General features: G+C 48.1%; 1 protein-coding gene across 1 annotated transcript in view; it reads left to right on the top strand.

Annotated features, from left to right (window-relative positions):
• Positions 1 to 27,562, top strand: part of UBR4 (ubiquitin protein ligase E3 component n-recognin 4) — a 138,010-nt gene that overhangs the window by 101,646 nt on the left and 8,802 nt on the right. The window contains 19 exon segments of the mRNA XM_047792179.1: positions 527 to 636; positions 1,318 to 1,459; positions 2,303 to 2,384; positions 2,716 to 2,889; positions 4,942 to 5,063; positions 6,285 to 6,482; positions 7,407 to 7,487; positions 9,608 to 9,695; positions 10,198 to 10,325; positions 11,200 to 11,307; positions 11,989 to 12,108; positions 12,821 to 13,011; positions 13,401 to 13,574; positions 13,943 to 14,042; positions 21,111 to 21,329; positions 22,230 to 22,343; positions 23,285 to 23,427; positions 23,881 to 24,006; positions 25,741 to 25,935. Coding sequence (XP_047648135.1) covers positions 527 to 636; positions 1,318 to 1,459; positions 2,303 to 2,384; positions 2,716 to 2,889; positions 4,942 to 5,063; positions 6,285 to 6,482; positions 7,407 to 7,487; positions 9,608 to 9,695; positions 10,198 to 10,325; positions 11,200 to 11,307; positions 11,989 to 12,108; positions 12,821 to 13,011; positions 13,401 to 13,574; positions 13,943 to 14,042; positions 21,111 to 21,329; positions 22,230 to 22,343; positions 23,285 to 23,427; positions 23,881 to 24,006; positions 25,741 to 25,935 — 2,615 coding nt within the window.

Below are 27,562 nucleotides of genomic sequence, written 5' to 3'. Positions count from 1 at the left end.
CTTTCCTGCCCTCTCATCGAGCGTGAGCTCTCTGTTCTCCTCCCTGACCACCCAGCAGACCTGAGCCTCTGCACCTCCATTCCCCTTTCTCCTTCCACCTTTCATATCTTCTGTGGTCCTCTTCCTCTTTCTGGCTAATGTGTTTGAAGACGAAAGCAATTAGTTTTAGAAGACTCATTTGTCCTTTGGTGTATAACATAAATGCTTGGCTTACATTGAATGTAAGTATTCAGCATGTAGCTCTCCTGAAAATAGAATTAGAGAAATCTTTGCTAAGGAAAGTCCCTGCTTATCTTTTTGCCTAGTTCAGGCATCCTAGGTCTGTTCACCAGACACTTGACGGAGAAAATTTCATGAGGAAGGCAGCTCTCTAGCAGCCTCTTTCCCAGTCTGTAGCAGTCGGATCTTGTGTTAGCTGGTACCTTTTCCCAGAGGACTTGCTCTGGATGAGTGGCAGTTGATAGGGCTGAGGGCCTGGTGAGACAGGCTGTCATCTGAGCCCGGGGCTTCTCTCCATACCCCACAGGTGCTCTTCACTCCGGCAACGCAGGCTGCACGGCAGGCCGCCTGTACCATTGTGGAAGCCCTAGCCACCATCCCCAGCCGCAAGCAGCAGGTCCTCGACCTCCTCACCAGGTACCTTTAAGGGCAGGATGGACAGCATGGTTGGACTTCATCTGCAGCCCTTCCCACTTTCCCAGGGGAATCCATACATCAGGGTGATGAGAGGCGCACCTGTGCTCTGTAACCATCTCTTTCCTTGTAGAAGACCACAGAACCAAAAATGTCCTAAGAAGCTGAGTTGTGGTGGTGGTAATAGAACCAGCAGCTGGTATTTTTTGGGAACTTAGGAGTGTATAAGTGCTTGACATGCATTATCTCATTTAATCCTTACCTGGGCTTGAAGTGGGTAATTAACTTGTTCGCTGGAAGGCAACATTGAAATCCAAGCAGTCTGATTCCAAAGGCCACATTATTGGCTACTAAACTCTGAGGGAAATTTGCCTGGTGAGTGGTTCAATCAAAAACAGTCTCGCAGCCCCAATAACCACCATCTGTATTTTGGTGCTTTGTTGTTCCAAACGTGTGTAGTTCGTTGCATTGCACTCCCTGTGTGTGTGCTCTTGAGCTTTTCCCAGCTGTAGCGAGTTCCCAAGTGGGGTGTTGGGGTTTTCTGAGCACCCCCGCCCTGACCCCCAAAGGAAGGGGGAGTGAAAGACAGCAGGGACGTGGAAGATGGAGGGAACAGAGTGGAACTGTCAGGACTGTTCGAGCCATTTGAGTTGGCTCTCAGTGCGCTGTCTCTCTCGCTGGCAGTTACCTGGACGAGCTGAGCGTAGCCGGGGAGTGTGCTGCCGAGTACTTGGCTCTCTATCAGAAGCTCATCACTTCAGCTCACTGGAAAGTCTACCTGGCAGCTCGGGGAGTCCTGCCCTATGTGGGCAACCTCATCACCAAGGTATCTCCCCATCCAGGAGAGCCCCTTCCCTGCTCTGCTTTCACTCTGCTCTTTCACTGCTTAAACTTTGTGGTGTTCTTGTATGCCAAGAAGTGTTTGTTGAAAATGCAGGCATACCTCGATTTATTGTGCTTTGCAAATACTGCCTTTTTTTTTCCCTGCAACCATGGTGCATGGAAGTTCCTGGGCCTGGAATCAAACCCGTGCCACAGCTTCAGCAATGCTGGATCTGTAACCTGCACCATACAAGAACCTCGGGTTTTTTTTGTTTTTGTTTTTGTTTTTTTTAAATAAATTGAAGGTTTGTGGCAACCCTGACTACTGGTGCCATTTTCGCAACAGCATTATTTTTTTAAATTGAAGTGTCTGCTTGTTTTTTTATTTAAAAAATTTTTTTTCTGTTTTATTTTTTCAGACATAACGCTATTGTACACTTACCTAGATTATTCTAGAGTGTAACCATATCTTTTATATGCACTGGGAAACCAAAAGGAACTTGTGTGACTTACTTTATTGTGATCGTTACTTTTTTGCAGTGGCCTGGAACTGAACCTGCAATATTTCCCAGGTCTGCCTATAGTATTTTTGTGACTTTGTTGTTCTTATCCTAAGGATATGGCCATCTGTTGAGGGCATTAGGACTGTTCTCCATTATTAAGCAGTTCCCTAACATCCTTGCAGCTGACCTTGGCTTCTCTGGGAAAGGAGTTTTGTGAAGGTTCGGTTTGAAAGACTGTTAGAATAAAAAGGTGGTGCTACAATTGTAGTTCCTGGCCCAGGAGTGGAGGTGACCCATGTTGTTGGCAGTGCCATCACACTGACTGTGCTTATCGTTCTGTTTAGGAAATAGCCCGCTTGTTGGCCCTGGAGGAGGCCACCCTGAGCACGGATCTGCAGCAGGGCTATGCCCTCAAAAGTCTCACAGGTAGAGAGAGCCTCCTGGCCCTTCCGTTAGGGCACCCACCCTGGGTATAGTTTGGGGCTGACCCTTAGTCCCTTGGGCGCTGAGACTGATTCTTCCCTCTCGTGGTGACCATACTGCCCTTATAAATTCTCCGTTTTTCTCCTTGTTGATGGGTTGACAGTTTTGAGCAGCCGTTGGCCATTGACCGGTTCACGTCATTGAGCACCTGGTCTGTGCCAAGCACGGTGTTTCCCTGCTTCTGAGTTGCCTTTGCTGTTGTTTGAAGACGGGAGCCTTCTTTGCTTATACTCTCATGCCGAGCTCTTGTTGCAACTTTTTCCTGTCCCTGCAGGCCTTCTCTCCTCCTTCGTTGAGGTGGAGTCCATCAAAAGGCACTTTAAAAGTCGCTTGGTGGGTACTGTGCTGAACGGATACCTGTGCCTGCGGAAGCTGGTGGTGCAGAGGACCAAGCTGATCGACGAGACCCAGGACATGCTGCTGGAGATGCTGGAGGACATGACCACAGGTAGCACCGAGGACATTTGCTCGAGACTCTTAGTTCTCGGGGTTGGAAAATTCCAGAGCTGGGCTCTGTCAATTTGAACTTTTTATATTGGGCACATAGTGCAGGCAGAGGTCACAGGTTCTGGGATTGGTGTCTGTCTTTCATTGGTTCTGGAAGCCTCTCAGCCATTGTCTCTTCAGTTGCCTCTGCTCTTTCTCTCTGCATGTCCTTGTGGAACTCCACTCTCACTCTTCATCCATATGTCTTCCCCCCTCTTTCACTGTGTCCATCTCATTGTATCTTTATGCTCATGTTGGGTGATTTCTTCCATTCCATACCGTATCATTCAGTTCATTAATTTCTTTCTTCACGCTCTGTTATCTGTTTAATCTACCCATTGAATTCTTGTAGTTCTATACAGATGCTGTAGTTTGCCATTTTTACTGACATTTCATACCCTTTTATAGTCTTTCAGCATAGCAGACATTGCTGTATTTAATAATTCTACAATTGGAAATATGTATTGATCTAATTCTGTTGTTATTCTGGCTCTTGCTTATGGTGCCTTAAATCTTTTTGCATTTATGATTTTTTTTTTCCCCCACTATGAGCACACGTTTTGGGGGGTTTGTTTATCTGTAGAAATTCTGCAGGATCCAAGTCAAAGATGGGATTTTCCAGAAAAGATTTATAACTGCTTTTTTGAGGCATCTCAGGGCACAGCCATTCCAGGACCACTGTAACAAAGTTCTGAACTTAGAACTTTTAAGACCTCATAGGTAGTTTGAGCCATAAGTTCCTGTGAGGGGAAGAAGCGTGTTATGAGTTCTCAAAGGAGATTCCCTCCCCCCGCCCCGCCCCCCATTCAATGCTGCATTTTTTTAAGGGAAGATAATTTTCTTTCATTGATTTGCTTGGGGGAAAGGATCAGTTATTTTTAGTCAACCCTTATACCGAGGGTATAGTTCTTTTGGGGTACCAGATTACATGCATGTGTATAGAAAGGTGTTCCTGACAGACTGTCCACCTTGGCAGATTTGGGGCTTTATAGTCAGTTCTCAAATCCTGGAAGGTTATGGAAACCAAAGCTCATGGGAAAAATTAGCCTCGGTGCTTTGCTAACCTCCCTGGCTTCCTGATTTTTCTTTCTTTCTTTCTTTCTTTTTTTTTTTTTTTTGCTTTTTAGGGCCGCACCCATGGCATACGGAGATTCCCAGGCTAGGGGTCGAATCGGAGTTACTGCTGCTGGCTGCTGGCCTACGACACAGCCGCAGCAACACCAGATCAGACCCTTGTCTGCAACCTATACCACAGCTTAGGGCAACACCGGATTCTTAACCCACTGAGTGAAGCCAGGGATTAAACCCGCAACCACATGGTTCCTAGTCGGATTCATTTCCCCTGTGCCGAGACAGGAACTCCCTGGTTTTTCTTAATTTTGGAGCCGTGGTTTTTCTTTACTAGCGTGGCAGATACCCTTTTATTCACTATTTTAAATTGTTTTTAAGTGGAAGAGTAGAAGTAGGTCAGGGAACATAGTCTGTTCTGATGCCAGACATAGATGTCCTTCTGGTGCCGTCTTCAGCTGCCATGCTGAGCTGGTTTGTGACTGTCAACTGGACCCTTTTCAAGAGCGTGTTGACTTGCTTGTATGATTTGAAGTAATTTCTTTGGCTTATAGAGGGCAATCTACCTAACATTGAAAACGATAATTTCCTTTTGATTTGACTGGAATGCAATTAGCATCATGATTTAACATTTTTGAGTACCTATTTTGGGCAAGAAGATGCAAGGTTATAATTCTGACAGGGAGCAAGACATGTACACAGTTAATTGTGATGCTCCGTGTTGACTTGGGTGTTAAGGCTTTCAAGTGGGATATGGGCTGAGGGTAAGAATCAGTCAGCTTCAAGTTTCCAATTGAAATAATGGTATTGCCATGTAGGATATTTAAAGACTTCCTAGGCAGAGAGAATCTGTCTGTCCATCATGGAATTTCAGCTAAAGTCTCGTCTTAGTGTCTGTGTGTGAAGCCTTTTTCCCAACTGACTTGGCCGCATTGATTTCTGGCAGGTACAGAGTCGGAAACCAAAGCCTTCATGGCCGTGTGCATTGAAACAGCCAAGCGCTACAATCTGGATGACTACCGCACTCCCGTCTTCATCTTTGAGAGGCTCTGCAGCATCATTTATCCTGTAAGCATAAGCAGTGGTGCGTCCCGTGGGTCTCTGGGTCTCAGCATGAGCCATCCTGCCATGAAGCCTCTGGGTGATTCTTTACAGTCATGGTAATCTTCCCAGCTGTGGCCCACGTAGTGTTTTTGGAAGCTCCACTGATAAAGCAGAAGCAACCTTGTCATCTTCATGTTCCTGAGGATGGGGAATCTGAAGACCTTCCTTGGTCTTATTTCTTAGATTCAAAATCAAAATCTTTTTTTCTAGCTAGGTCTGACCTCTCCTTGCCAAAGTCCTATTGCTTAGCAGTCCAGTATGCTATGAAAGAAGCACCACTGACTTAGTGGGTTAAGAACCTGACTTAGTATCCATGAGGATGCGTGTTCGATCCCTGGGCTTGCTCATTGGAATAAGGATCTGGCATTGCCACCAGCTGGGGCATAGGTCGCAGGTGTGGCTGTGGATAGGCCTGCAGCTGCAGCTTCGATTTGACCTCTAGCCCGGGAACTTCCATATGTGGGTCTAAAAAGGAGGGGGGCGGGGGAGAAGACAACTTGGAGCTAGAACACAAAGAAGTGTTCCCTTTCTTCCTTCTTTCCCCACCCATATTTTGTGCGTGTGTGTGCGTGTGCGTGCGTGCGTGCGTGTGTGTGTGTGTGTGTGTGTGTGTGTGTTCGTTCCCTAGCGTGAACTGTGTGGAAGCCTGGTATGATCCAGAGATCTCCTGCTGGCATTGAGGGAGCATGAAAACACCAGCATTCTCTATTAACAATGAGAGATCTTGGCGGTGGGGCACGCCTGAATATTGTGTTATAGAGAAGACCCTTTTCTTGACTGGAGGGTCACCAGTGACACAGTCATGTGGCCCCAGATTGGTTAGTATCGCCTGAGATGAGCAGGAGAAAACCCCCTCTTTCCTCATTTCAGCAGTACAGCTTTCATGGGTTACTCCTCATGATTATTTTGTTAGGCTTTCTTTTGTAATCCACTGTTAAGTTTCAGAAACAGAGAGGATGGTTGATATTTAAGGTTGTTTGAGGTACATTTGGATTTTTGGAATCACCTCTGAGCTTCCTGTCCTTTATATCTGTAAGTGCGTAAGGAGCTGGCTGAGTTGGGTGTGTTTGCCTCAGAGTGTCCATGGCACAGGGTGGCACGGTCTACCTCTCAGAGGCCTCTGCCATCCCTCTGCACAGGTCTTCATGCCATTCCTTCTGCTGCTTCCTCCTCTCTGTCCTTTAGGAGGAGAATGAGGTCACTGAGTTCTTCGTGACCCTGGAGAAGGACCCCCAGCAAGAAGACTTCTTACAGGGCCGGATGCCTGGGAACCCGTATAGCAGCAATGAGCCAGGCATTGGGCCGCTCATGCGGGACATCAAGAACAAGATTTGCCAGGACTGTGACTTGGTGGCTCTTCTGGAGGATGACAGTGGGATGGAGGTAACAAGCCTAGGACCCCACTGCCATGGTTCAGAGCGTGGGCAGGGATCACATCCAGGTTCCTCTCCCTCAGTAGCTGATTAACCTTGGGCATCTCTAAATGGGGGCTAATGATCCCCACCTGCCTCCCTCACCTGGCGTCCCGGGTAATTACCTGTAAAGGGCCCTGCCCAGAGCCTGGCATGTGGTCAGGCAGGGCTTGGTGGCTAGTGCTTGTCATGGCTCAGGCTTTTCTTGTTCTTATTGCTCTGTCAAAGGCTTGCCAGTGATTCCAAGTGAATGACGTTCCCTAAATACTGGCCTTCGGCCCCTGTGCAGATTTCTGGCCCTGAATCTGGCGCCTTCTGGCAGACAATACCAGCGCCTAGAGTTACGCTGTAGCCAGTGAAAGCATAGTGCTGAGCCTGAAATGGACTCAGGATAGGAGAGAGTCCTCAGCAGGGCATTTTAAACCTGGAATCCGTGGTTTGGGCTTAGAGTGTTTATAACGCCTGAAGTTGTGCACAGAATTCTGTGTTATGCATACATGTCCATTTTTCAGAGAGGGAGGGTCGGTAGGTCCATGACACAGATTATGCTATTAAGTGCCCTTTTGTCTTGAAATTTACTTGCCTTGGAGTTCCCTTCATGGCTCAGCAGTTAACGAACCTGACTAGGATCCATGAGGTTGCGGGTTCCATCCCTGGCCTTGCTCAGTGGCTTAAGGATCCAGCATTGCCGTGAGCTGTGGTGTAGGTCGCAGACGTGGCTGGGATCCCGAGTTGCTGTGGCTGTGGTGTACACTGGCAGTTCTGATTCGATCCCTAGCCTGGGACCCTCCATATTGCTGTGGGTGTGGCCCTAAAAAGCAAGAAAAAGAAAAAGAAAGAAATTTACTCACCTTACTCAATTTGGAATAACAGCCGTATCTTCTTTGCTCTTCAGCTTTTAGTGAACAATAAAATCATTAGTTTGGACCTTCCGGTGGCCGAGGTTTATAAGAAGGTCTGGTGTACCACGAATGAGGTAGGTGCTGGTTTTCCTGCTTGGGGGTGTGGTTTGACTTGCAGACCTGAATTGGGAAGCGCCCTTGTTCGCCATCGCTGGCCCAGCACACAGCAGCACTGCAGGAGCCTCGCTTCCCCTGTCGGCGTTTGTGTAGAGAGAACCCGTCACCCTGACCACCTGGTGAAGTACCTGACTGGTGAAGGAGGAAGAGCTCCGGGCGAGGAGGGTTTCCTGGCTGCGCAGCCCGGCACGGCCGCGTCTGAGCAGGCACTGCGTGGGGATGGCCTGTACCCTTTATGTGTGGGCACCTCCCGACTGAGGTGGATCTCAGCTTCTGTGGTCTTGCTCACTTTCCAGAACGTTTTCTAGTGCTGCATCAAGGAGCATAGGTTCTGTTTTGCTAGTTGGGGAACTGAGATGAAAGGCAGTTCTTGAGGAGGGAAAGAGAAGTGAAGGAAGCATACGCTCTGGTGCTTTTGACCGCCTCAGTCGTCTTAGATGTCCTCTCCCTCCCACCTCCTCTTTTCTCAGTCTCTCTCCTCTTCCTGGTCTCCTGTCTCCTCCTTCCTCCTTTCTCTCCTTCCCTTCCCTCCCTTCTCTTCTCTCTGTTGGGGAGATTTTTAGTGAATGAGTCAACTGAGTAATTGAATTACAGCAAGCTAGTGGACCAGTGAAGCACAGCGAACTTTTCTATACTTGGTGTCAAATATTTCTGTAGAGTTTAAGAAACTAAATGGGTAATGTACTATTATTAGGACGATTTGGTTTTCGATTTGCTAACTATTTTTGCTTCTCTCTTTTCTGTCCTCCTGCGGTGCTGGGAGTCCCGGTCCCTGTTTACTGTTGGTCTGCTGCCAGCTGGGTAGACATAGCACTGTGGGTCGAGGACACACAGAAGATTGTTCCGTCCACTGCATCTTGTCACTGACATTTTAGCTTGTCACTGACATAAGAAATTAAGACCAGGCCACAGTGGGCACCTTGTAAACAGTGGTTTGGAGCCTAAAGAATGCACAGGGGCGTCTCCCTTATTAAACTCTGAGGCAAGGAGTTGGGGATCGTTTGTCCCTCACGTTAATGTGCTTAATTTACGAGGGGTTCTTCTGGCCAAGGCCAAATTTGTGGCAGCTCCGTGTCTGGGCCTTATCACCATCCCTTATTACCCCCATTTCCCATCTCTTCAGCTACCGCCAAGGGGCTCTTTTCTGTGTCTCTCTGTCCGTGGTCTGCGGCCGTCCCCTCTCTCGTTGCCACTGGGCTTCCACAGCTAGAGACACTCCGCCACCTGGCCCAACAGCATCTCTTCCTCCAGGCTGTCCTCTCCTAAAGCCGAGTGCTCTCCTACTGAAGTTCATAGACTGTGACTGCAACCCCCTTTTTCTCAGCTCCAGAGTGAGGATAATATGGTATATGCTAGAGTGCCTGAGTCCAACCCTGGTGTGTAGTGAGGTTCTTGAGCCTCCGGATTAGGATGGCTGCTGTAAGCTGATTTACAGGACCTATTTCCGAGCATGCTATCAGATTGTAGGTTTTAGTTTGAGGAAACTTGGATGAGTCCTTGCTGCATGGTTATCTGAAGACCCCAGGATCTCTCAGGGCAAAGACTGGTGTAGTCTCTTTTCTTGCTTTGGAATTCTGAGACTTGAATCAAAGCCTTTTGATCTAATTGAGTCCCCTCATCCTGATTCTTTGAGTAGGGGTCCCTGTTGATTAGACTTTATACTCCTGAAGGAGGCAGTCTTGGAAACAGAACTGGGTGTATCCTTGGATAACTTTGAGCAAGATGCTTCCTTTTTGTAAAAGGATAATATAAGGTACCCAGTTGGCAGAGAGCTTGGTGCAGAGTAAAACGATAAATAATAGTTGTTACAGCTGTTACATAGTTTTAATGAAATTAAATGAGGTGGTGCCTATTAAATGCTTCACACGATTTCTGGCCTGTAGTAGATCCTAAATAAAATAAGCTTTCTCTCCCTAAGTGAATTGTAGTGCATTTGGATTCTAGATTTTGTGGTTGAGACTCTGTAGAGAAATAGAAGTTGTCCACACTGCTGAAGCATTAAGCAAGACCAGGTGTCGAGTCCTTGGCATTTTCTGGGGCTATTTACAAGTGTATTTCTCCAACTGTCTCTGCTTAGGGAGAGCCCATGAGGATTGTTTATCGAATGCGGGGGCTGCTGGGTGATGCCACCGAGGAGTTTATCGAGTCCCTGGACTCCACCACAGGTATGGCCCTTTTCACAGACGCTGCCGCACGTTGGATTTGAGGTTTGGGACCAACGAGCAGTTCACGTCCTGGGATGCAGAGGTGGTCTGGGGCAAATACTCTCTTGTAGTTCTGTTCAGAATTGAGGGGAGATGACTTCTCCGAGGAGAAATATGGTTCTCTCTGGCCTCATTCAGATACCTCTGAGGTTACGGGGTGGGAAATTTGAGGGGAAATGCAATTAGCAACAAACTTGAGTTCAGGTTTATTTTATTTAGGGTTTTTCTTTTTTTCCCATTGGTTGTAGCACTTACATTTGAGGAAATAATTTGAACTGACCTGAATCTGAAAAAAAGCTAAGAGTGGGACGGTGCAGTTGAATATCCAGTGCTGACCTGTTTGGTTGGCTGCCTTCTTTATCGGGAATGTGGAGGAGGGGTGCAGCTGTCAGCCTGGAAGGAGCTGTGCTTCATTCCTATCCCCAGCTCCCTCCGTCTCTGCTTGGCTTTCCTTTTCCTCCAGACGAAGAAGAAGACGAAGAAGAAGTGTATAAGATGGCGGGTGTGATGGCCCAGTGCGGGGGCCTCGAATGCATGCTGAACAGGCTGGCAGGGATCAAAGATTTCAAGCAGGGCCGCCACCTTCTAACGGTGAGTTGGAGGCAGCCAGATGGGACCAGCCCTCTGCTTGGGGAGAGGCCCCTGTGGGCGGAAGCTTGTGGCTACTGCTGTGTAACCCTAGAGGGCAGCATGGTGCCACTGACCAGTGCAAGCCAGGGAAGGACCTGGTGGCTTCCTTGACCCTCTGCGCTTGAGGCTTCTCCCCCAGCTCCCCTCTTCCTGGCCCACTGCTCCCAGAAAACCAGTGTGATAGCAAGCCTTCTGCTGTATTTTCTAGTTACCTAGTTATCAATGTCAAGGTGTCTTTCCCAAAACAAACTGTGCCTGTGTCAGTTATTACTATTATTGCTTTGTAAGTGGATTTTGTAACTCTTTCATTTCTTGTAGGATTTTGAGTATTCATCCAGTTATCTCATTAGTAAGGCGTAAAGGATTCTAAAGGCACCACTCATATCACACTACTATTTTCACCTCCAGGGGATTTGAGAACATGTATTATGATACCCGTGTCTTAAATGACCTACATGGTTCTGAGCTCCCCCAGGCCTTGAGCTTGGGATCTTTCTGTTCACTATTAGTTTAGAGTTTGAGTACTGGCATTTCCCCCAGGACAACAGAGCATCACCTGTTCGACTCGAAACTGTGGTCAATGCCATAGTTTTAGAGGTGGTAGAGATAGACCTGGCCCCTGGGAGCTATTACTGGAGAACATTGCTATTTAAATGCCAGCCCACTGGGAGAGCCCAGCCTCCTGATCATGTCTTCTTAAGGAAGCGTTGCTATCCTCTGTTTCAGGAGGAGCATCTGCTGATTGTACATGCCCCCCAGGCCCTCCCTGTCCCACCTGTCCCCACATCTTCACTCTCAGATGGTCTCCTGGGTTTTGACGGGCTTTTCTTGTCAGGTGCTGCTGAAATTGTTCAGTTACTGCGTGAAGGTGAAAGTCAATCGGCAGCAGCTGGTCAAGCTGGAAATGAACACTTTGAACGTCATGCTGGGGACTCTCAACCTGGTAGAGCGTGTGGGCTACAAAGACAAAGCCTGGGCCTCGGTTGGGGGGGGGAGTCCCAGGTGGGGGAAGGACATCTCACTCCTGGGCTCAGATGATACGGATTCGTGGCCTTTTCCAGCCCTTCATCTGTATAACGGGTGGGCACAGAGGCTCGAATTATTCACACCTTTATCCTCCTGCTGGCTCCCCCGTGCTACTACCGTGACATCTGAGAGCTTCCTGGTTTCTTTCCCGAATTCAGATCAGAGGCAAGAGGGAGTTAGTCCCTACAGCAGTCCAGACTTCACACTGATGGAGAAGTAGTGCCACTTCTCTTAGCAACCAGAAAGAAACCTGAAATGTCATGTTTTCACTGTCCTCAGAAACGCACATGCTGGAGTTCCCTTGTGGCTCAGTGGGTTAAGGATCTGGGTGTTGTCAGTGAAGCAGCTCAGGTCACTGCTGTGGCATGGGTTTGATCACTGGCCCGGGAACTTCCACATACCATGGGCAAGGCATAAAACAAAGCGAAACAAAACAAGAAATAAATACCTGGCCGCGTGCTGTCTCCCTCCACACGTGCACTGGCATGCACAGTCTCTGGGAAGGAGGGCATGAAGGGCATCCTTAAGGAGCAGATCCCCAGTGCAGTGGGTGGTTGTGGCCTTATCCCCAGAGTGACTGGGCCTCTTTCTCCTGCAGGCCCTGGTAGCTGAGCAGGAAAGCAAGGACAGTGGTGGTGCAGCTGTGGCCGAGCAGGTGCTCAGCATTATGGAGATCATTCTGGATGAGTCCAACGCTGAGCCCTTGAGTGAGGACAAGGTGAGTGGGGCCCGGTCTCTTCATCTTCCGACACTGTCTCATTGCCAGTCACTGGCTCCTTTGCGTCACGCTATGTCAACCAAGAATGATTGAACCTGCTCAGCTCACAGGAATGGCAGGGCTCAACTAATGGTGACATCATTGCATTAAAGCCTGAAACCTGAGGAAACAAAGCTTCCGAGGATATTCTGTCACTCAGAAGCTGCTTATTCATGGAATCCTGGCTGTTCCAGCCTTAGCTCAACCCCTCATCTCTCAGTTGAGCAAACTCCAAGCCCAGGGAATGAAGTGTGCCGTCCCATGTCATTTAGTTGGTTCCTGTATAGTTGGAGGCCTAGAACCCAGGTCTCCAGTTCCCGGTTCTGTTTCTCTCCATTTAGCACACCCATGGGTTCTTTGGACCTTACTGGTGCTAATGTTCAGGCTAGAGATGTGACCAAATGGGTATTTGCTGGCCTCCTCCTCTTGGGGGACGGGGAGATGGCATTGGAATATTTTGACCACCTGAGACTGTTAACGGAGCCACTGCAGAGACTGATGTGTGAGGTGTAACTCACACTGCATTATGCCCCCGGTAGTGCAGAGACACTGTTCTTCCAGAGCTCCTTCGGATGGCTCTGATAGAAGTGGGTGACCTTTCAGGGCCAGATGTTGGCTGCAGCCAAAGTCCCAGCCTTATTAATGGTCTTTCCACCCTCTGTCTTAACTGCAGGGTAACCTCCTCCTGACAGGGGACAAAGATCAACTCGTGATGCTCTTGGACCAGATCAACAGCACCTTTGTTCGCTCGAACCCTAGCGTGCTCCAGGGCCTGCTTCGCATCATCCCCTACCTTTCCTTTGGCGAGGTGGAGAAGATGCAGATCTTGGTGGAGCGGTTCAAACCATACTGCAGCTTCGATAAGTATGTTGCTTGGGTTTCAGACAGTTAAGCGAAAGTCCCCAGGCACACCCTAAACTAGTTCTCTGAGACCAAGGAAGAATCACCTGAGTTTCTGTTAGATTTCTGTGTGCCAGTCTGGCCTTTAGTTAAAATATATTGTCTTAAAGAAGCAGTTGGTGAAGCAGAGAAGGCGAAGTGGTTGGTGACGTAGGAAAGGGGATGTGACAAGATGGAGGGAGTCACCTGTGCAAAACCCGAAAATGCAGGAGAGTGATGGGAGTTGGGGACTGTGGCAGGAGCCAGGTCAGACGGGTCTTTATGCTCAGGAGTTGAGGACTGTCCTGGAGGATGACATGATCACCTTTCGTTGCTCCTTTCACGCTCTCAGACGCTTTGCTCTTTCCTCCCAGGTATGATGAAGACCACAGTGGCGACGATAAAGTCTTCCTGGACTGCTTCTGTAAGATAGCAGCCGGCATCAAGAACAACAGCAACGGGCATCAGCTGAAGGACCTGATTCTCCAGAAGGGAATCACCCAGAGTGCACTTGACTATATGAAGAAGCACATCCCCAGTGCCAAGAAGTGAGTAGCACCTCTGTCAGGACTGCTTTCCTTCCCCTCTTCCTCATTCCTTTTCTTCTTATCATCTTGGCATCACTTTGTCTTCCTTGGGGTCTTCTTGCTTCTGGAAACTGTCAAAGTGACCGACCACGCAGCCAGTGCAGAGTCCTTGGGGCCTATAGGAAAGACTGGCCATTTGTTGCTTTCTGTTTAGAGTGCTTAATTTCTGTCTAGTTTCTCACTGGAGCTGGCGGTTGGTCCTTTGTGAGTCTTGATAGTCTGCTTGGTAAGGTCACAAACTGAACCAGCCAGGAACACCTAAACAGCTGGTTTCTGATGGCCTTTGCTTCTCTGGCCTGCTCATAAGCCTTTCTTTCTTTGCTTCACAGCTTGGATGCTGACATCTGGAAAAAGTTTTTGTCTCGCCCAGCCCTGCCATTTATCTTGAGGCTTCTTCGGGGGCTGGCCATCCAGCACCCTGCCACCCAGGTGAGTAACCAGCATGCGTGTGGGCCTTGTTCTGGAGCAGGACACATGGTGTGAGGGAGCCACACACTCTCTTCTCATCTCCCACGAGTGAAGACACCCACCGTGATTAGCCTTGACCCGTGAATTGCCCTAGTATGCAAGGCTCCTGGAGCAGAAGGACTCAGAAGTCCTCTGGCTCATCTCTCTATGTGCGGAGAGGATTAAGTTTCATTTGTGATTTCCTCATTCAGCTCATTCTCTTGTGGGGCTTCAAGACCTCACAGCCCAGCTGAGCCACAGGGATGAGGGTGTGGCTGGCCAGAGGGCAAAACAGTTTTGATTTCTTAACACACATCACAGTCCCTGGGATGTGTGTTAAACCATCATTGCCATTTTTTGTTCTGCCTCAGGCAGCGGAAGACTTGGCCCTCAGGGAGGCCCACCCTATCCCCTGTGCTGCTCATTCCTGGTGCTCAGTGGGCTGCAGTGTCTGTTACCCTCACAAACCCTAATTTGCCCAGACAGCTGGCCAGGCTGGATTTTTTTTTTTCTTTCTGTTTACATTTTTTTTTAAATTAAAGTGTAGTTGATTTACAGTGTTGTGCTAATTTCTGCTGTACAGCAAAGTGACCCGGTCATGTGTGTATATGTGTGTGTGTGTGTGTGTGTGTGTGTGTGTGTACACACATTCCTTTTCTTATATTATCTTCCATTCATGGTCCATCCTAAGATCGGATATAGTTCCTTGTGCTATACAGTAGGACCTTGTTTTTTATTATTATTATTATTATTATTATTATTATTATTATTATTTTTAAGCCACAAGGAAGTTTATTAAAGTATAGTTGATTTACACTGTGCCAATTCCTGCTGTACAGCAAAGTGACCCAGCCATACATATACACACATATATATATGTATACACAAACACATGCATATATATACACACACATATATTCTTTTTTCTCATATTACCTCCCATCATGTTCTATCACAAGAGACTGGATGTAGTTCCCCATGCTATACAGTAGGACCTCATTGCTTATCCATTCTAAATGTAGTAGTTTGCATCTACTAACCCCAAACTCCCAGTCCATCCTACTCCCTCGGCAATGACAAGTCTGTTCTCCATGGCTGTGAGTCTGTTTCTGTTTTGTAGATAGGTTCATTTGTGGCATATTTTAGATTCCACATCTAAGTGTCATCACTTGGTATTTGTCTTTCTCTTTTTGACTTACTTCACTTAGTATGATAATTTCTAGTTGCATCCATGTTGCTGCAAATGGCATTATTTGGTTCTTTTTGATGGCTGAATAATATTCTATTATATATATGTACCACATCTTCTGAATCTGTTCTTCTGTCAATGGATATTTAAGATGTTTCCATGTCTTGGCTATTGTAAATAGTGCTGCTATGAAGAGAGTGGTGCATGTATCTTCCTGAATTATATAGTTTTATCCAGACGTATGCCCAGGGGTGGAATTGCTAAATAGTATAATAGTTCTATTTTTAATTTTCTGAGGAACCTCCATACTGTTTTCCGTAGTGGTTATCTTAGTTTACATTCCTATCAACAGTGTAGGGGTGTTCCCTTTTCTCCATGAAAGAGTCACCCTCTCCAGCATTTGATGTTTGTAGTCTTATAAATGATAGCCATTCTCACTGGTGCGAGGTGGTACCTCATTGTAGTTTTGATTTACATTTCTGTAATAATTAGTGATGCTGAGCACTTTTTCATGTGCCTACCGCCCAGCCTTATGCCTTCTTTGGAGAGATATCTATTAAGTCTTCTGCCTATTTTTTGATTAGGTTTTTGTTTTTTGTTTTTTGGGTGTTTGTTTGTTTGTTTGTTTTTGTTTGTTTGTTTTTTTGCTGTTGAGTTATATTCCTTGTTTGTATATTTTGGAGATTAGGCCCTTGTTGGTTGCATCATTTGCAACTATTTTCTCCCATTCTGTAGGTTGTCTTTTTCTTTCTTCTTTCTTTTTTTTTAATGGTTTCCTTTGCTGTAAAAAAGCTTGTAAGTTTGTTTAGGTCCCATTTGTTTATTTTTGTTTTTATTTTTATTGCCTTGGGTGACTGACCTAAGAAAACATTTGTATGGTTTATGTCAGAGAATGTTTTGCCTGTGTTCTCTTCTAAGAGTTTTATGGTATCATGTCTTATATTTAAGTTTTGAAACCATTTTGAGTTTCTTTTTGTGCATGATGTGAGGGTGTGTTTTAGTTTCATTGATTTACATGCAGCTGTCTGTTTTCCCCAGCATCACTTGCCAAAGAAACTTTTTTGCATTTTATATTCTTGTCTCTTTTGTTGAAGATTAATTGACTGTAGGTGTCTGTGTTTATTTCTGGTTTTATGTCTGGTTTTGTACCAGTACCACACTGTCTTGATTACTGTAGCTTTCTAATATTGTCTGAAGTCTGGGAGAGTTATGCCTCCTGCTTTGTTTTTTTTTTTTCCCCTCAGGATTGCTTTTATGGTTCCGTATGATTTTTGGATTATTTGTTTTAGTTCTGGGGGAAAATATCATGGGTAATTTGATAGGGATCACATTAAATCTGTAGATTGCCTTGGGTAGTGTGACCATTTTAATAATATTAATTCTTCCAATCCAGGAGCATGGGCTATCTTTCCATTTCTTTGAATCCTCTTTAATTTAGGAAATTAATGTTTTAATGTTTTATAGTTCTCAGCATGTAAGTCTTTCACTTCCTTGGTCAGGTTTATTCCTAGGTTTTCTTTTTTCTTTCTTTTTTTTAAATGTGATTTTAAAAGGTATTTTCTTATATTCCTTTTCTAATATATTCTTGTTAGTAATATAGAAATGCAAATGATTTCTGAATGTTAATCTTGTATCCTGCTACTTTGCTGAATTTGTTGATCAGATCAAATAATTTTTATGTGGTGTCTTTAGGGTTTTCTACATATAGTAAGTAGCATGTCATCTGCATAGAGCTGACAATTTTACCTCTTCCAATTTGGAAACCTTTTCTTTCTTTCCTTCCTTCCCTCCTTCCTTCCTTCCTTCCTTCTTTCTTTCTTTCTATCTGTCTTTCCCTCTCCCTCTCTCTCTCTCTCTCTCTTCCTTCCTTCCTTTTTTTTGTGATTGCTGTGGCTAGGACCTTCAATAATAAAAGTGATGAGAGTGGGTATCCTTGCCTTGTTCCAGATTTTATTATTTTTTATTTTTTTTGTCTTTTTGACATTTCTTAGGCTGCTCCCGCGGCATATGGAAGTTCCCAGGCTAGGAGTCGAATCGGAGCTATAGCCACCGGCCTACACCAGAGCCACAGCAACGCAGGATCCCAGCCGCGTCTGCAGCCTACACCACAGCTCACGGCAACGCCGGATCCTTAACCCACTGAGCAAGGCCAGGGATTGAACCCACAACCTCATGGTTCCTAGTCGGATTCGTTAACCCCTGAGCCACGACGGAAACTCCTTGTTCCAGGTTTTGGTGGGAAGACTTTTAGCTTTTCTCTGTTGTGTATTGTATTGGCTGTGGGTCTGTCATAAGTGGCTTTTATTATGTTGAGATATGTTCTGTCTACACCCACTTTGATAAGTTTTTATTATAAATGGATGTTGAGTTTTGTCAAATGCTTTTTCTGCACCGAGACGATTGGTTTTTAACTTTTGTTAATGTGGTATATTGGATTTGTTTATTTAGTTAAACTTTTTATTTTGAGATAGTTGTGATTCACATGTAGTTGCTAAGAAATAATACAAAGACATTGTATGGACACATTCCTTAGTTTCTCTCAGTGGTAACATCTTGTAGAATGATAGGGGATTATCAGAGCCAGGAGACTGACAAGGATGCAGTCTAGACTCAGGGTGATTTCCTCACACGGGGATGCCTCCTGTTGTCCTTTTATAGCCACGTCCACCCCACCCCACCCCCCGCCCCTCACCACTTACCCCTGGCACCACTGATCTGCTGTCCCTGCCTGTAATTCTGTCACATCAAGATTGTTATATACTAAATGGAGTAGTCATGCAGCATGTAACGTTTGGGTGTTTTTTTCACTCGTAAGTGAGTAAGCATAAGTTTTTGGCGGTTTATCCCGGTTGTTGTCCGTATCAGCAGTTTGTACCTTCTTATTGCTGGGCTGTGTCCGCGGTAGGGCTGCACCCCCGCCTGTTTAACCATCACCCATTAAAGAGCATCTGGGTTGTTGCCAGTTTGAGGCTGTTATGCTGTAAAGCTGCTATGAATGTTCATGTGCAGGTTTCTGTGTTTGAATAAGTTTTCATTTCTCTGGAATAAATGCCCAAGACTGTAGTTACTGGCGTGTGTAGTCACTGAGAGCTATTTTGTCTTAGAAGAAGCTGCCAGAAGTCTTCAGGGTGACATTCCCAGCAGCAGTGTGGGAGGGATCCACTTCATCTGCACGCTGGCCAGCAGTCGGTGGGTGGTGTCTCTCTTGTTTGTTTCGCCAGGCCGGTGGATGTAGAGTGGTGTCTCCTGGTGTCAGTCGTGTTCCTCTAATGGCTGACGACGCTGCGCGTCTTTTCATGAGCTTTGTCTGCCTGCCTGTCTTCTTCGGTGAGGTGTAGGTCCATAGTTTTTTCCCGTTCTCTAGTAGCAGTATATGTTTGTTTAATGTTGAGTTTTGAGAGTCCTCAGAGCGGCATTTTTTGTTTGTTTAGAGTGCCAATTCTAAATATAGTCCCCCATTCTCATCTAGTAATCTTCTCTGATAACTCATTGCAAAAATGTGGTTCATTGGCTATAATAAAGATTCTGCCATACAGCTCGCTCGAATAACTGTTGTCCTCAGCTTTTGTTAGTTCAGCAGAGAGAGTCATCATTAGTACATTTTGGGGGATAATTCTTCCTGCATAAGATTTTTCACTTACTTCCTTGCAACATCTTTGTTCTGAATGTGGATAAATCAAGGGGCACAATTGTGATTTGGTCACTGGCAACACCTTGAGCTGAGAACTCAGGTCAGCAGATGCCAGGCTTGTTCTTAGTTACCAAATGGAATTCTTTTTCAAAAGTAAGGCTTTACCTAGTGAGATACTTGGCTTCCGTACTTCTGACCTTTCCCTTCTCTCTCAACACCTACTTACATAGTGGCTGTTGCTCCCCGTGCTGTGGGCTAGGCTGAGGCAGGGTTGGCAAGCGAGCCAGTCATGGTCTGTGCCCGCTGGGAGCTTACTGCCTGGTGGCGGATAGAGCCAAGTACATAGTGATGGCAGAGCAGGGGGTAAGTGCCGTGTGGCAGGGTCACAGGGAAGAGGTCATATTTTAAGAGGAGAATATAGCACCTGCAAAGGCTTGGAGGCAAGAGAGCCGAAAGAATTTCCGGAAATGAACACAGTTGCGTCGGAGGTGAGGCATGGCCAGAAATGGCACTGGAGATGCAGGCGAGGGGCCACATCACCTTCTCCAAGGAGAGGATGTGGGTTTTCTCCTGAGGGTAGCGCCCCTGCCCATGCTCTGGAGGGTGAACTGGAGAGGTGAGAGCAGAGGCAGGAGGAACAGCTGGCAGGCTTTTGTCATAATCCAGGGGAGAGGCCCTGGCAGCTGGACTCTGGTGAGTGGCCTCGACAGGGATCTGGGAGGTGGGGTGAGTGGGACTTGGAGTTGATTGCACATGGGGGGTGAAGAAGCTGGATGAGTCAAGAGCACTGCTCAGCGTCTGGATGGAGTGACAGGGCCGTGGCTGGTGCCTTTGAAAGGGGTGGGAACGAGGAAGTTTGGGGGTGAGGTGCAAGGGAGTCCGTGGAGTTGGGGTCTCAGTGTGTGGTTTGTCCTCCTAACTAGAGTGCACACTTCAGGAGGCTGGGAGCTGCATGTGTGCACACATGTGCTCAGTGAACACTGGAGTGTGAGTCTGGGGGAACCTGTGGGGCGTTCAGCAGGCAGCTGAACTATGAGTTCAGCGTTGGGAGCATGGGCATGAGATAACCTGTCATTTTGCTGAGCTACAAACTGGAAGCGTACCTGCTGTGGAAATAGACTCAGGAGCTAGCGAGTGACCTGGGTTGAGTGCTGAGCTTTCAGATTGAAAGTAGGTTTGTTGTTTTCCTCTGGTTGTCAATGTGTAGGAATTATCCTGAAATCACTCGTGATGGGGCGGTGCAGGTTTCTCAGAGAGCTCACCCAGAGAGCTTTTTCAGACCACACACCTGCCTTTAGTGTTGTGATGCTCTCCCACCCCGCTGATGTTGGGCTGCTATAGTATAGCAGCTGCCAACATTTTTACGTACACGGTTTTTTGTGTACATCTCTTTTTTGTTGTTGTTGTTGTTAAGTTTTTTCTTAATCCCACTCCCACGTAGTGGTGTACCTCCAGAGTCCCCAGGTTGAAAAAAACTCCAGTGGTACTGAGTGGTGGGGCCCAGATGGCCACTAAGAACTTAGCACAGTCCCCACGAATGTCACAGGCCTGCCCTCCTTGGTGTAGTTGCTGAGTTCACACTGAGACCTCATCGGGTGCTACTTCTCCAGGGAGTCCTATCTGAACCCCTTTCTCTTTGTGCTGGGTGCTTTATATATGTTATCTGATTTAATGATCACAGCATCCCTGGCACTGCCCCCATTTTGTGTGTGTGTGTGTGTGTGTGTGTGTGTGTGTGTGTCTTTTTGCCTTTTCTAGGGCCACTTCCACAGCATATGGAGGTTCCCAGGCTAGGGTTTGGATTGGAGCTATAGCCACCGGCCTACACCAGGGCCACAGCAACGCGGGATCCAAGCCACGTCTGCGACCTACACCACAGCTCACGGCAATGCCGGATCCTTAACCCACTGAGGCCAGGGACCAAACCCGCAACCTCATGGTTCCTAGTCAGATTCGTTAACCACTGCACCACGATGGGAACTCCTGCCCCCATTTTATAGATGGAGATATTGAGACGAAAGAGTATGGTGACTGGTCAGAAGTCAAGGGCAGAACCTAATCCTCCATTTGTCCAAATCTCTCCAAGTGTAAAATCAAAGGATCTGATTGAAAGCAAGCAGATGGCATGAGATTGTGCACACTGCTTATTTTTTTTAAGCCTTTAAGCTCCTGAGAAGAACACATGGCTACATAATTGGAGGCCTTCATCTCTCGGGTCCCTTCTCGGCAGGTTCTGATTGGAACTGACTCCATCACAAACCTGCATAAGCTGGAGCAGGTGTCCAGCGATGAGGGCATTGGGACCCTGGCAGAGAACCTGCTGGAGGCACTGCGGGAGCACCCTGACGTGAACAAGAAGATTGACGCGGCCCGCAGGGAGACCCGGGCCGAGAAGAAGCGCATGGCCATGGCCATGAGGCAGAAGGCTCTGGGCACCCTGGGCATGACGGTAAAGCCACACGTTGGTCCCCGCGTTCTTGCTCAACCTCCTGAAAAGGAGGTGGCTGTGGCACAGTTTCTTGTGCTTTGGGACAGAGCTGGGGTTGGGGATGGTGAAGGTGAAGGCTGGACAGGGTTGGGAGGCAGGCGGAGTCGGTGTGCTGGGTACCTGCTAGATTTCTCACTTTCTTTCGTCTTCCCTACAAGCCCTAGAGATGTCACTGTTTTGCTGTGCAGATGAGATTTAGGTTAAATGACTTAACAAGTTCACAAAAACAGTAAAAGCGCTAATAACTGTTGCTTATCAAGGATTTACTGTCTGCCAGACACTGTGCTTAGGCACTTTACTTGTAAGATTTTATTTAAGCCCCTGTGCCCATTCTTCAGAAGAACTAACTGAGGCTGAGGGGCAAAATAAATAGGCCAAGGCATACAACTAATAAGCGGCTGACAGGGGTTTGAACCTGGGTCTGTTTGACGTGAAGGGCTCTGCTCTTTGCACAGGCCCACCTTGGAGGGAGCAGAAGTCCTGCGAGAGCCTTCTCCAGAGGAGCAAACTTGAGTGTCAGCAGTTTTAAAACTCCCATGGGAACAGTAAATGAATCACACTGCAACAGCCCCTGGCAGCTGAGACTTGGTGCTGCTGGCACAAAGAAAGGGTGCTTTTTTGGTGGCAAGTGGCAGCTTGCCAGGGTTCCAGCTGGATGGTTTCCTCTGCTTCAGTGGTTCCTTAGGAAGAGAATAGCAGGAGAATCTGGGTCTTCACCCTCATTAGGCGCCAACTAAAGAGACTGCCTTTCAGAGCAGCAGTCCTTCCAGTGTATGTGACAGTCAGCCCTGTGCCTGTGTGTCCCTGCCGGGGGCACGGGGGAGACTCCCATCTGACATGCCTCCTGGGGTTCCCCTACAGACCAACGAAAAGGGCCAGGTCGTGACCAAGACGGCGCTCCTAAAGCAGATGGAGGAGCTGATTGAGGAGCCAGGCCTCACGTGCTGCATCTGCAGGGAGGGGTACAAGTTCCAGGTACGGCTCCTGGGCCTGTGGGCCCAACCTGGGCCCTTGCTCTGGTGGCCTCCCTCTCCTGCAGCCTTTGTGTCCTTAGGCCACAGTCAGGGCTCGTATTTTAGGGCCGGCTGGTCCTCTTTGAAGGCAGGAAGGCACACTGATCTGAACACTATCTTCATCCTCATCCTTAACACCTGCCACTCACTGGGTTCCTTCTGCACGCTAGGCCCTGTGCCCAGAGGCTTGATGTAAGCTGGGTAATTCTATTTTTAAACCTGTAAGAAGCCCTAATTTATAGATGACCGAACAGGTTCACATTGCAGAGCCAGAGTCCTAGGCCAGGCCTTTGTGCCCTCAGACCTGGGGCTTTGCACAGCCCACCACACCGCTTGCATTTGGGATCCCTGGGGAGAAGGCCAGGGCCTTACTTAACTCTCTAGGCCCCAGCAAACTAGACTGACACCCAAAGGAACAGAATAGCCAGTGGCCAGTGCGCCCCCTAAAGGCCCCAAAGGCATCCCTCTTCCTCTCCAGCTTGAATGTACTACTTAGCACCCAAGCCTATTGAAGGGCCAGTGCCCAGGCCACAAGCCCTCAAAGTCCTGCTGTGACACAGGCTCCTTGGAGCTCTCTGGTCAGTTTTGAAAAGCAAGTGACTTTCTGAGGAGGCACTCTGGTCTTTGTTGTCAGATAAATGAAGCAAAAAGAAAAGGACAGTTCAGGCACACATTTCTGCCCTTCTGCCTACATGGCGTCCACTTCATCTCGGCTGCTCCCCACACTTCTTATTTCACTGGGACTGTGTCCAGACAGGTGCTTAACCACGAGACTTTGGGGCTCACTGTCACCCACCTCCTGGAACGCAGACACTTGGGTCCCCCCTGCTCTGCTTCACCTCCTTCCGAAGCCCGCCTTGGAGTCTCTCCTCACCTCCCCTCCTCTCTGTGCTATCTTTGCAGCCCACCAAGGTCCTGGGCATTTACACCTTCACCAAGCGGGTGGCCTTGGAAGAGATGGAGAATAAGCCCCGGAAACAGCAGGGCTACAGCACTGTATCCCACTTCAACATCGTGCACTATGACTGCCACCTGGCTGCCGTCAGGTAATCCCAGCTCTCGGGAAGCGGCTGCTTCACTAGACCTCCGCTCACAGGTGCTTCAGCCCCAGACCTATATGACTTCAGGGGAGCGGGCAGCTTGCCCGAGGCCCTGGACCGAGAGGGCCAGGCCTGCTACCTCTGGGGTTTCCATTCTTGCCCCCGGTCTCAGGAAATAGGGTGTCCTGCCTTCAGCCACAGAGCCCCAAGAGCCATTCCTGCCACAAGACCAGGAAAATACACTTGGCTTTTGGCCCAGCGCTGGTGAGAGCAGTCTTGCTTCCCTGAAGCATGAAGCTGGCATTTCCCTCATCGCACGTACAATGGCTGCTTCTCTCTGTAGAGTTGGGCACGTGGGCCAACACTTCCTTGGTGCCAGCAAACCCTTCCTCCCCCTGCGCAGGTGCTTGGGTGCCTTAAACTAAGCAGTCACTTGTCCCTGCTCTCCTCCTGCTCCAGGCTGGCCCGAGGCCGGGAAGAGTGGGAGAGTGCTGCCCTTCAGAACGCCAACACTAAGTGCAACGGGCTCCTTCCAGTCTGGGGACCCCACGTCCCTGAGTCAGCTTTTGCCACCTGCCTGGCAAGGTGAGTGAGGAACATTGTGCATGGTAGAGAAGAGCGGTTCCCAGGAAATGGGGGGAGATCATCTGCCAGCTGCCGGGACCCCAGGGTACTGTCTCTTTCCACCTTCGTCTCGAACCCACATCTATCTTTGCTTGCTGACAGGGGTGCTGTCAGGGACAGAGGGGGCTCTGCAGAGAAACCAGCACCCTCAGCATCTGGGGCACCATGTGGAAGTTCTAGTTATCTGCTGCCTCTCCTCCTTTACTGATCTTAGAACGCAAAACACAGGACCCCTGATGATCCTGGAGGCCAAAATTTCCCAGGGTTCACTTCTCTTTCTCTGACGTTTAAATAATGAAGATAGCGTAGTGGTGTGGGGAATATCAGGCTCTTCAAAGCCTCCCTGGTCCTAAAATCCAGAGTAGAGTAGAGTAGCTGAGCCTTCCCTGAGGTCCTCATCTCTGGCAGATACCTTGCGGAGTGGTGCCCCACCCCAAGTCCCATTTTAAAGCACAGGGATGAAAAGGTGCTCACCGTAAGCCAGGTACTTGGCAGCGATAGTGATGAAAGTACTGTTGGGTAGCAGTGAAATGCTCACCGAGTGTTACTGTTACGCACATTCTATAGATAAAGAAACGGAAGTACAGACTTCATCAAGGCAGAGCCCAGACAGATGATGACATATAGTGACACAAGAAAAAACTCTTATTTGGAATTTTTTTTTGAGTTCACATTTTACTTATTTATTTTTAAATTACTCAATGGATTTTATTTCGTTTATAGTTGTACCACAGTCATCACAACCAGATTTTATAGCATTTCCATCCCAAACCCTCAGCGCATCCCCCTACCCCCAAACCTGTCTCATTATTAAACCATAAGTTTTTCAAAATCTGTGAGTCAGTATCTGTTCTGCAAAGAGGTTCATTGTGTCCTTTTTTTAGATTCCCCATGTAAGTGATAGCGTTTGATGTTGGTGTTTCATGTGTGACTGACTTCACTTAGCATGATAATTTCTAGGTCCATCCATGTTGCTGTAAATGCCATTATTTCTTTCCTTTTAATGGCTGAGTAATATTCCATTGTGTATATGTACCCCATCTTCTTGATCCACTCCTCTGTCGATGGACATTTAGGTTGTTTCCGTCTCTTGGCTCTTGCAGATAGTGCTGCAGTGAACATTGGAGCACGTGTGTCTTTTCAAGTCATGGTTTTCTCTGAATAGATGTCAGGAGTGGGATTCTTATTTGGAATTTGAAGAGATGGTTCTAATAGATAGGGCACCTTGTCAGTCAGAATGGATGAGTTCTCCATTTCTTTTTCCAAAACTACTTCCAGGAGTTCCCTTATGGCATGGCAGGTTAAGGATCTGGTTTTGTCATTGCATCGTCTCAGGTTGTTACTGTGGCATGGGTTTGATTCCTGGCCCGGGAACTTCCGTATGCCATGGGTGCAACTCCTGCCCAAAACAGAACACACTTCCAGATGTGGTCACCATATGTCCTAGGACATTGGTCCAGCAGGAAATGGGTCCCCAAACCAGCACATTCTCATCAAAGTTTGGAGAGCTTCAGGTTCAGTCAGAGAGTTGAGAGCGTGCTCTGCTCGGGTCCTCTTCCCGGCCCAGCCCTTGTCTTTCACTCCCCTTTCATTCTTTGACCGTCTCTGACCTTCACAGCCATCAGGCCAGAGCTGGGGCTCTGGTTTCCCGGCTGGGTTTTCACCAGGAAACTTGCTTCCGGTTCTTCTCCCCAGGCACAACACTTACCTCCAGGAGTGTACGGGCCAGCGGGAGCCCACGTACCAGCTCAACATCCACGACATCAAGCTGCTCTTCCTGCGCTTCGCCATGGAGCAGTCTTTCAGCGCAGACACCGGAGGGGGCGGCCGGGAGAGCAACATCCACCTGATCCCGTACATCATCCACACTGTGCTTTACGTCCTGAACACGTCAGTACCTCGCCTCTCGGGTAGCAGTGGCCGAGCCGCCCTGTGCTCCTCAGCCCAACCAGCTCCCCCATACCCACTCTGGCTCGTTCCAGAACAAATGCCTGGCCCAAGGCAGCCCGTGCCAAAGGTGACGAGTCACCCACAGTAAAGCTGTAGGGTGGCTTCCTTTCCAGAACTGCCTCATCTCCCAAGGGGCTGACAGGGGCCACATCCTTAGACTGACCTTCAGCTTAGAGGGGAGCAGGAATTGGGAGAAGCCAGATCAGCGAAGCTTCTACTTGAGCGTCGTCTCTACTTGCAAGACTCTTTGCCCTTGGAAGAGGGGAGGGCATGCGTCAGGGCTGCACACAGTCACCGTCAGGGGCACACAGGTTGTTCCAGGTGAGGGATTCACAGCTGGAGGATGTGGCAGAAGCAGGGACCTGTTATTTCATAAAAGGAAGCTGGACTTGCTATCCCTGCTTCCTCTCCAGCGAGTGATCCTTCTGGCAACTGAAGGGAGAGGGGTTGTTGGAGATTATCCGGGAACATGCACTGAGCAGGAAGGTAGCCAGGGGAAGAAAGAGATTTGTGTCCGTATCTGTGTGTACACTGTGGATTAGTTAGGTTGACACATGGAGGGTTTTGTTTGCTTGCTTGCTTTTTAGGGCTGCACCTACAGCATATGCAAGTTTCTCAGGCGAGGGGTTGAATCAGAGCTACAGCTGCCAGCCTACACCACAGCCACAGCAACGCAGGTTCACCACAGCTTACAGCAACGGCAGATCCCCAACCCACTGAGCGAGGCCAGGGACCGAACCCGCATCCTCATGGATGCTGGTTGGACTCATTTCCGCTCTGCCACAGCGGGAACTCCCATAGAGGTTTAATTTGAAAGAAACTCTAGGTGGGTGGAGAATAGTCCTCCCTTCCACCCTGGACCTTAAAGCAAACTAAGAGATTTCATATACTTTAGCTCTTAGATGTGATTTAAATGGCTTCATGCTTTTAGGCCCCATCTTCTAGCAAGAGTCTTGCGTGTCTGTTGGGCAGAGTATTGAGAGGTTGTTGAAAGGCCATGTGTAGTCCATGAGGCAGTTTGCAGTTTTGTTTAGGCAGCAGGACAATCTGTGTCATTATCCTTTCTGGTCTTGGACACAGTTATTTTCATCTTCCCTCCTGTGTTTTCTTTTTTTTTTTTTTCTTTCATGAGAGGAAAGACTGACCTGGAGACCACAGGCTTCACTGTTAAAGAGAAGCACTGCTGGGACTCCATCAGACTTGACATCATCCGCTCTGCTCTGTAGACGGTCAGGAGAAAAACCTGCATCGTTGACAGCACGAATGTTCCCCGTTATCCAGACTGTGCTGCAGGCCTGAGCAGTGCTGCCCGCTGGTGTCTGTGGGGCCTTCGACGGAGCTCTTGGCCCTTCCTGGCAGCCGTGAGGTCAAGTGGACGGCCCCCTCTTCAGGGAGCGGGACAGGCTGCCCAGAGACACAGTGTGATTTGCCCAGCAGAGCAGAGCTGATGGCTCCAGGTGTCATTGTGTTTCTCAAATGCCAGACATTTGTAGCTCATGCTCAAGTCCCTTAGATGGAATGAGAGGTGGCTGTGTCCTGGTTGTCATGGTCAGTTGGAGGCTGAACT

The sequence above is a fragment of the Phacochoerus africanus genome, chromosome 8 (genome assembly GCF_016906955.1).
Source record: "Phacochoerus africanus isolate WHEZ1 chromosome 8, ROS_Pafr_v1, whole genome shotgun sequence".
Lineage (NCBI taxonomy): Eukaryota > Metazoa > Chordata > Mammalia > Artiodactyla > Suidae > Phacochoerus > Phacochoerus africanus.
Note: the sequence above shows the minus strand (reverse complement) of the source record. Positions and strands in the feature narration are given on the sequence as shown.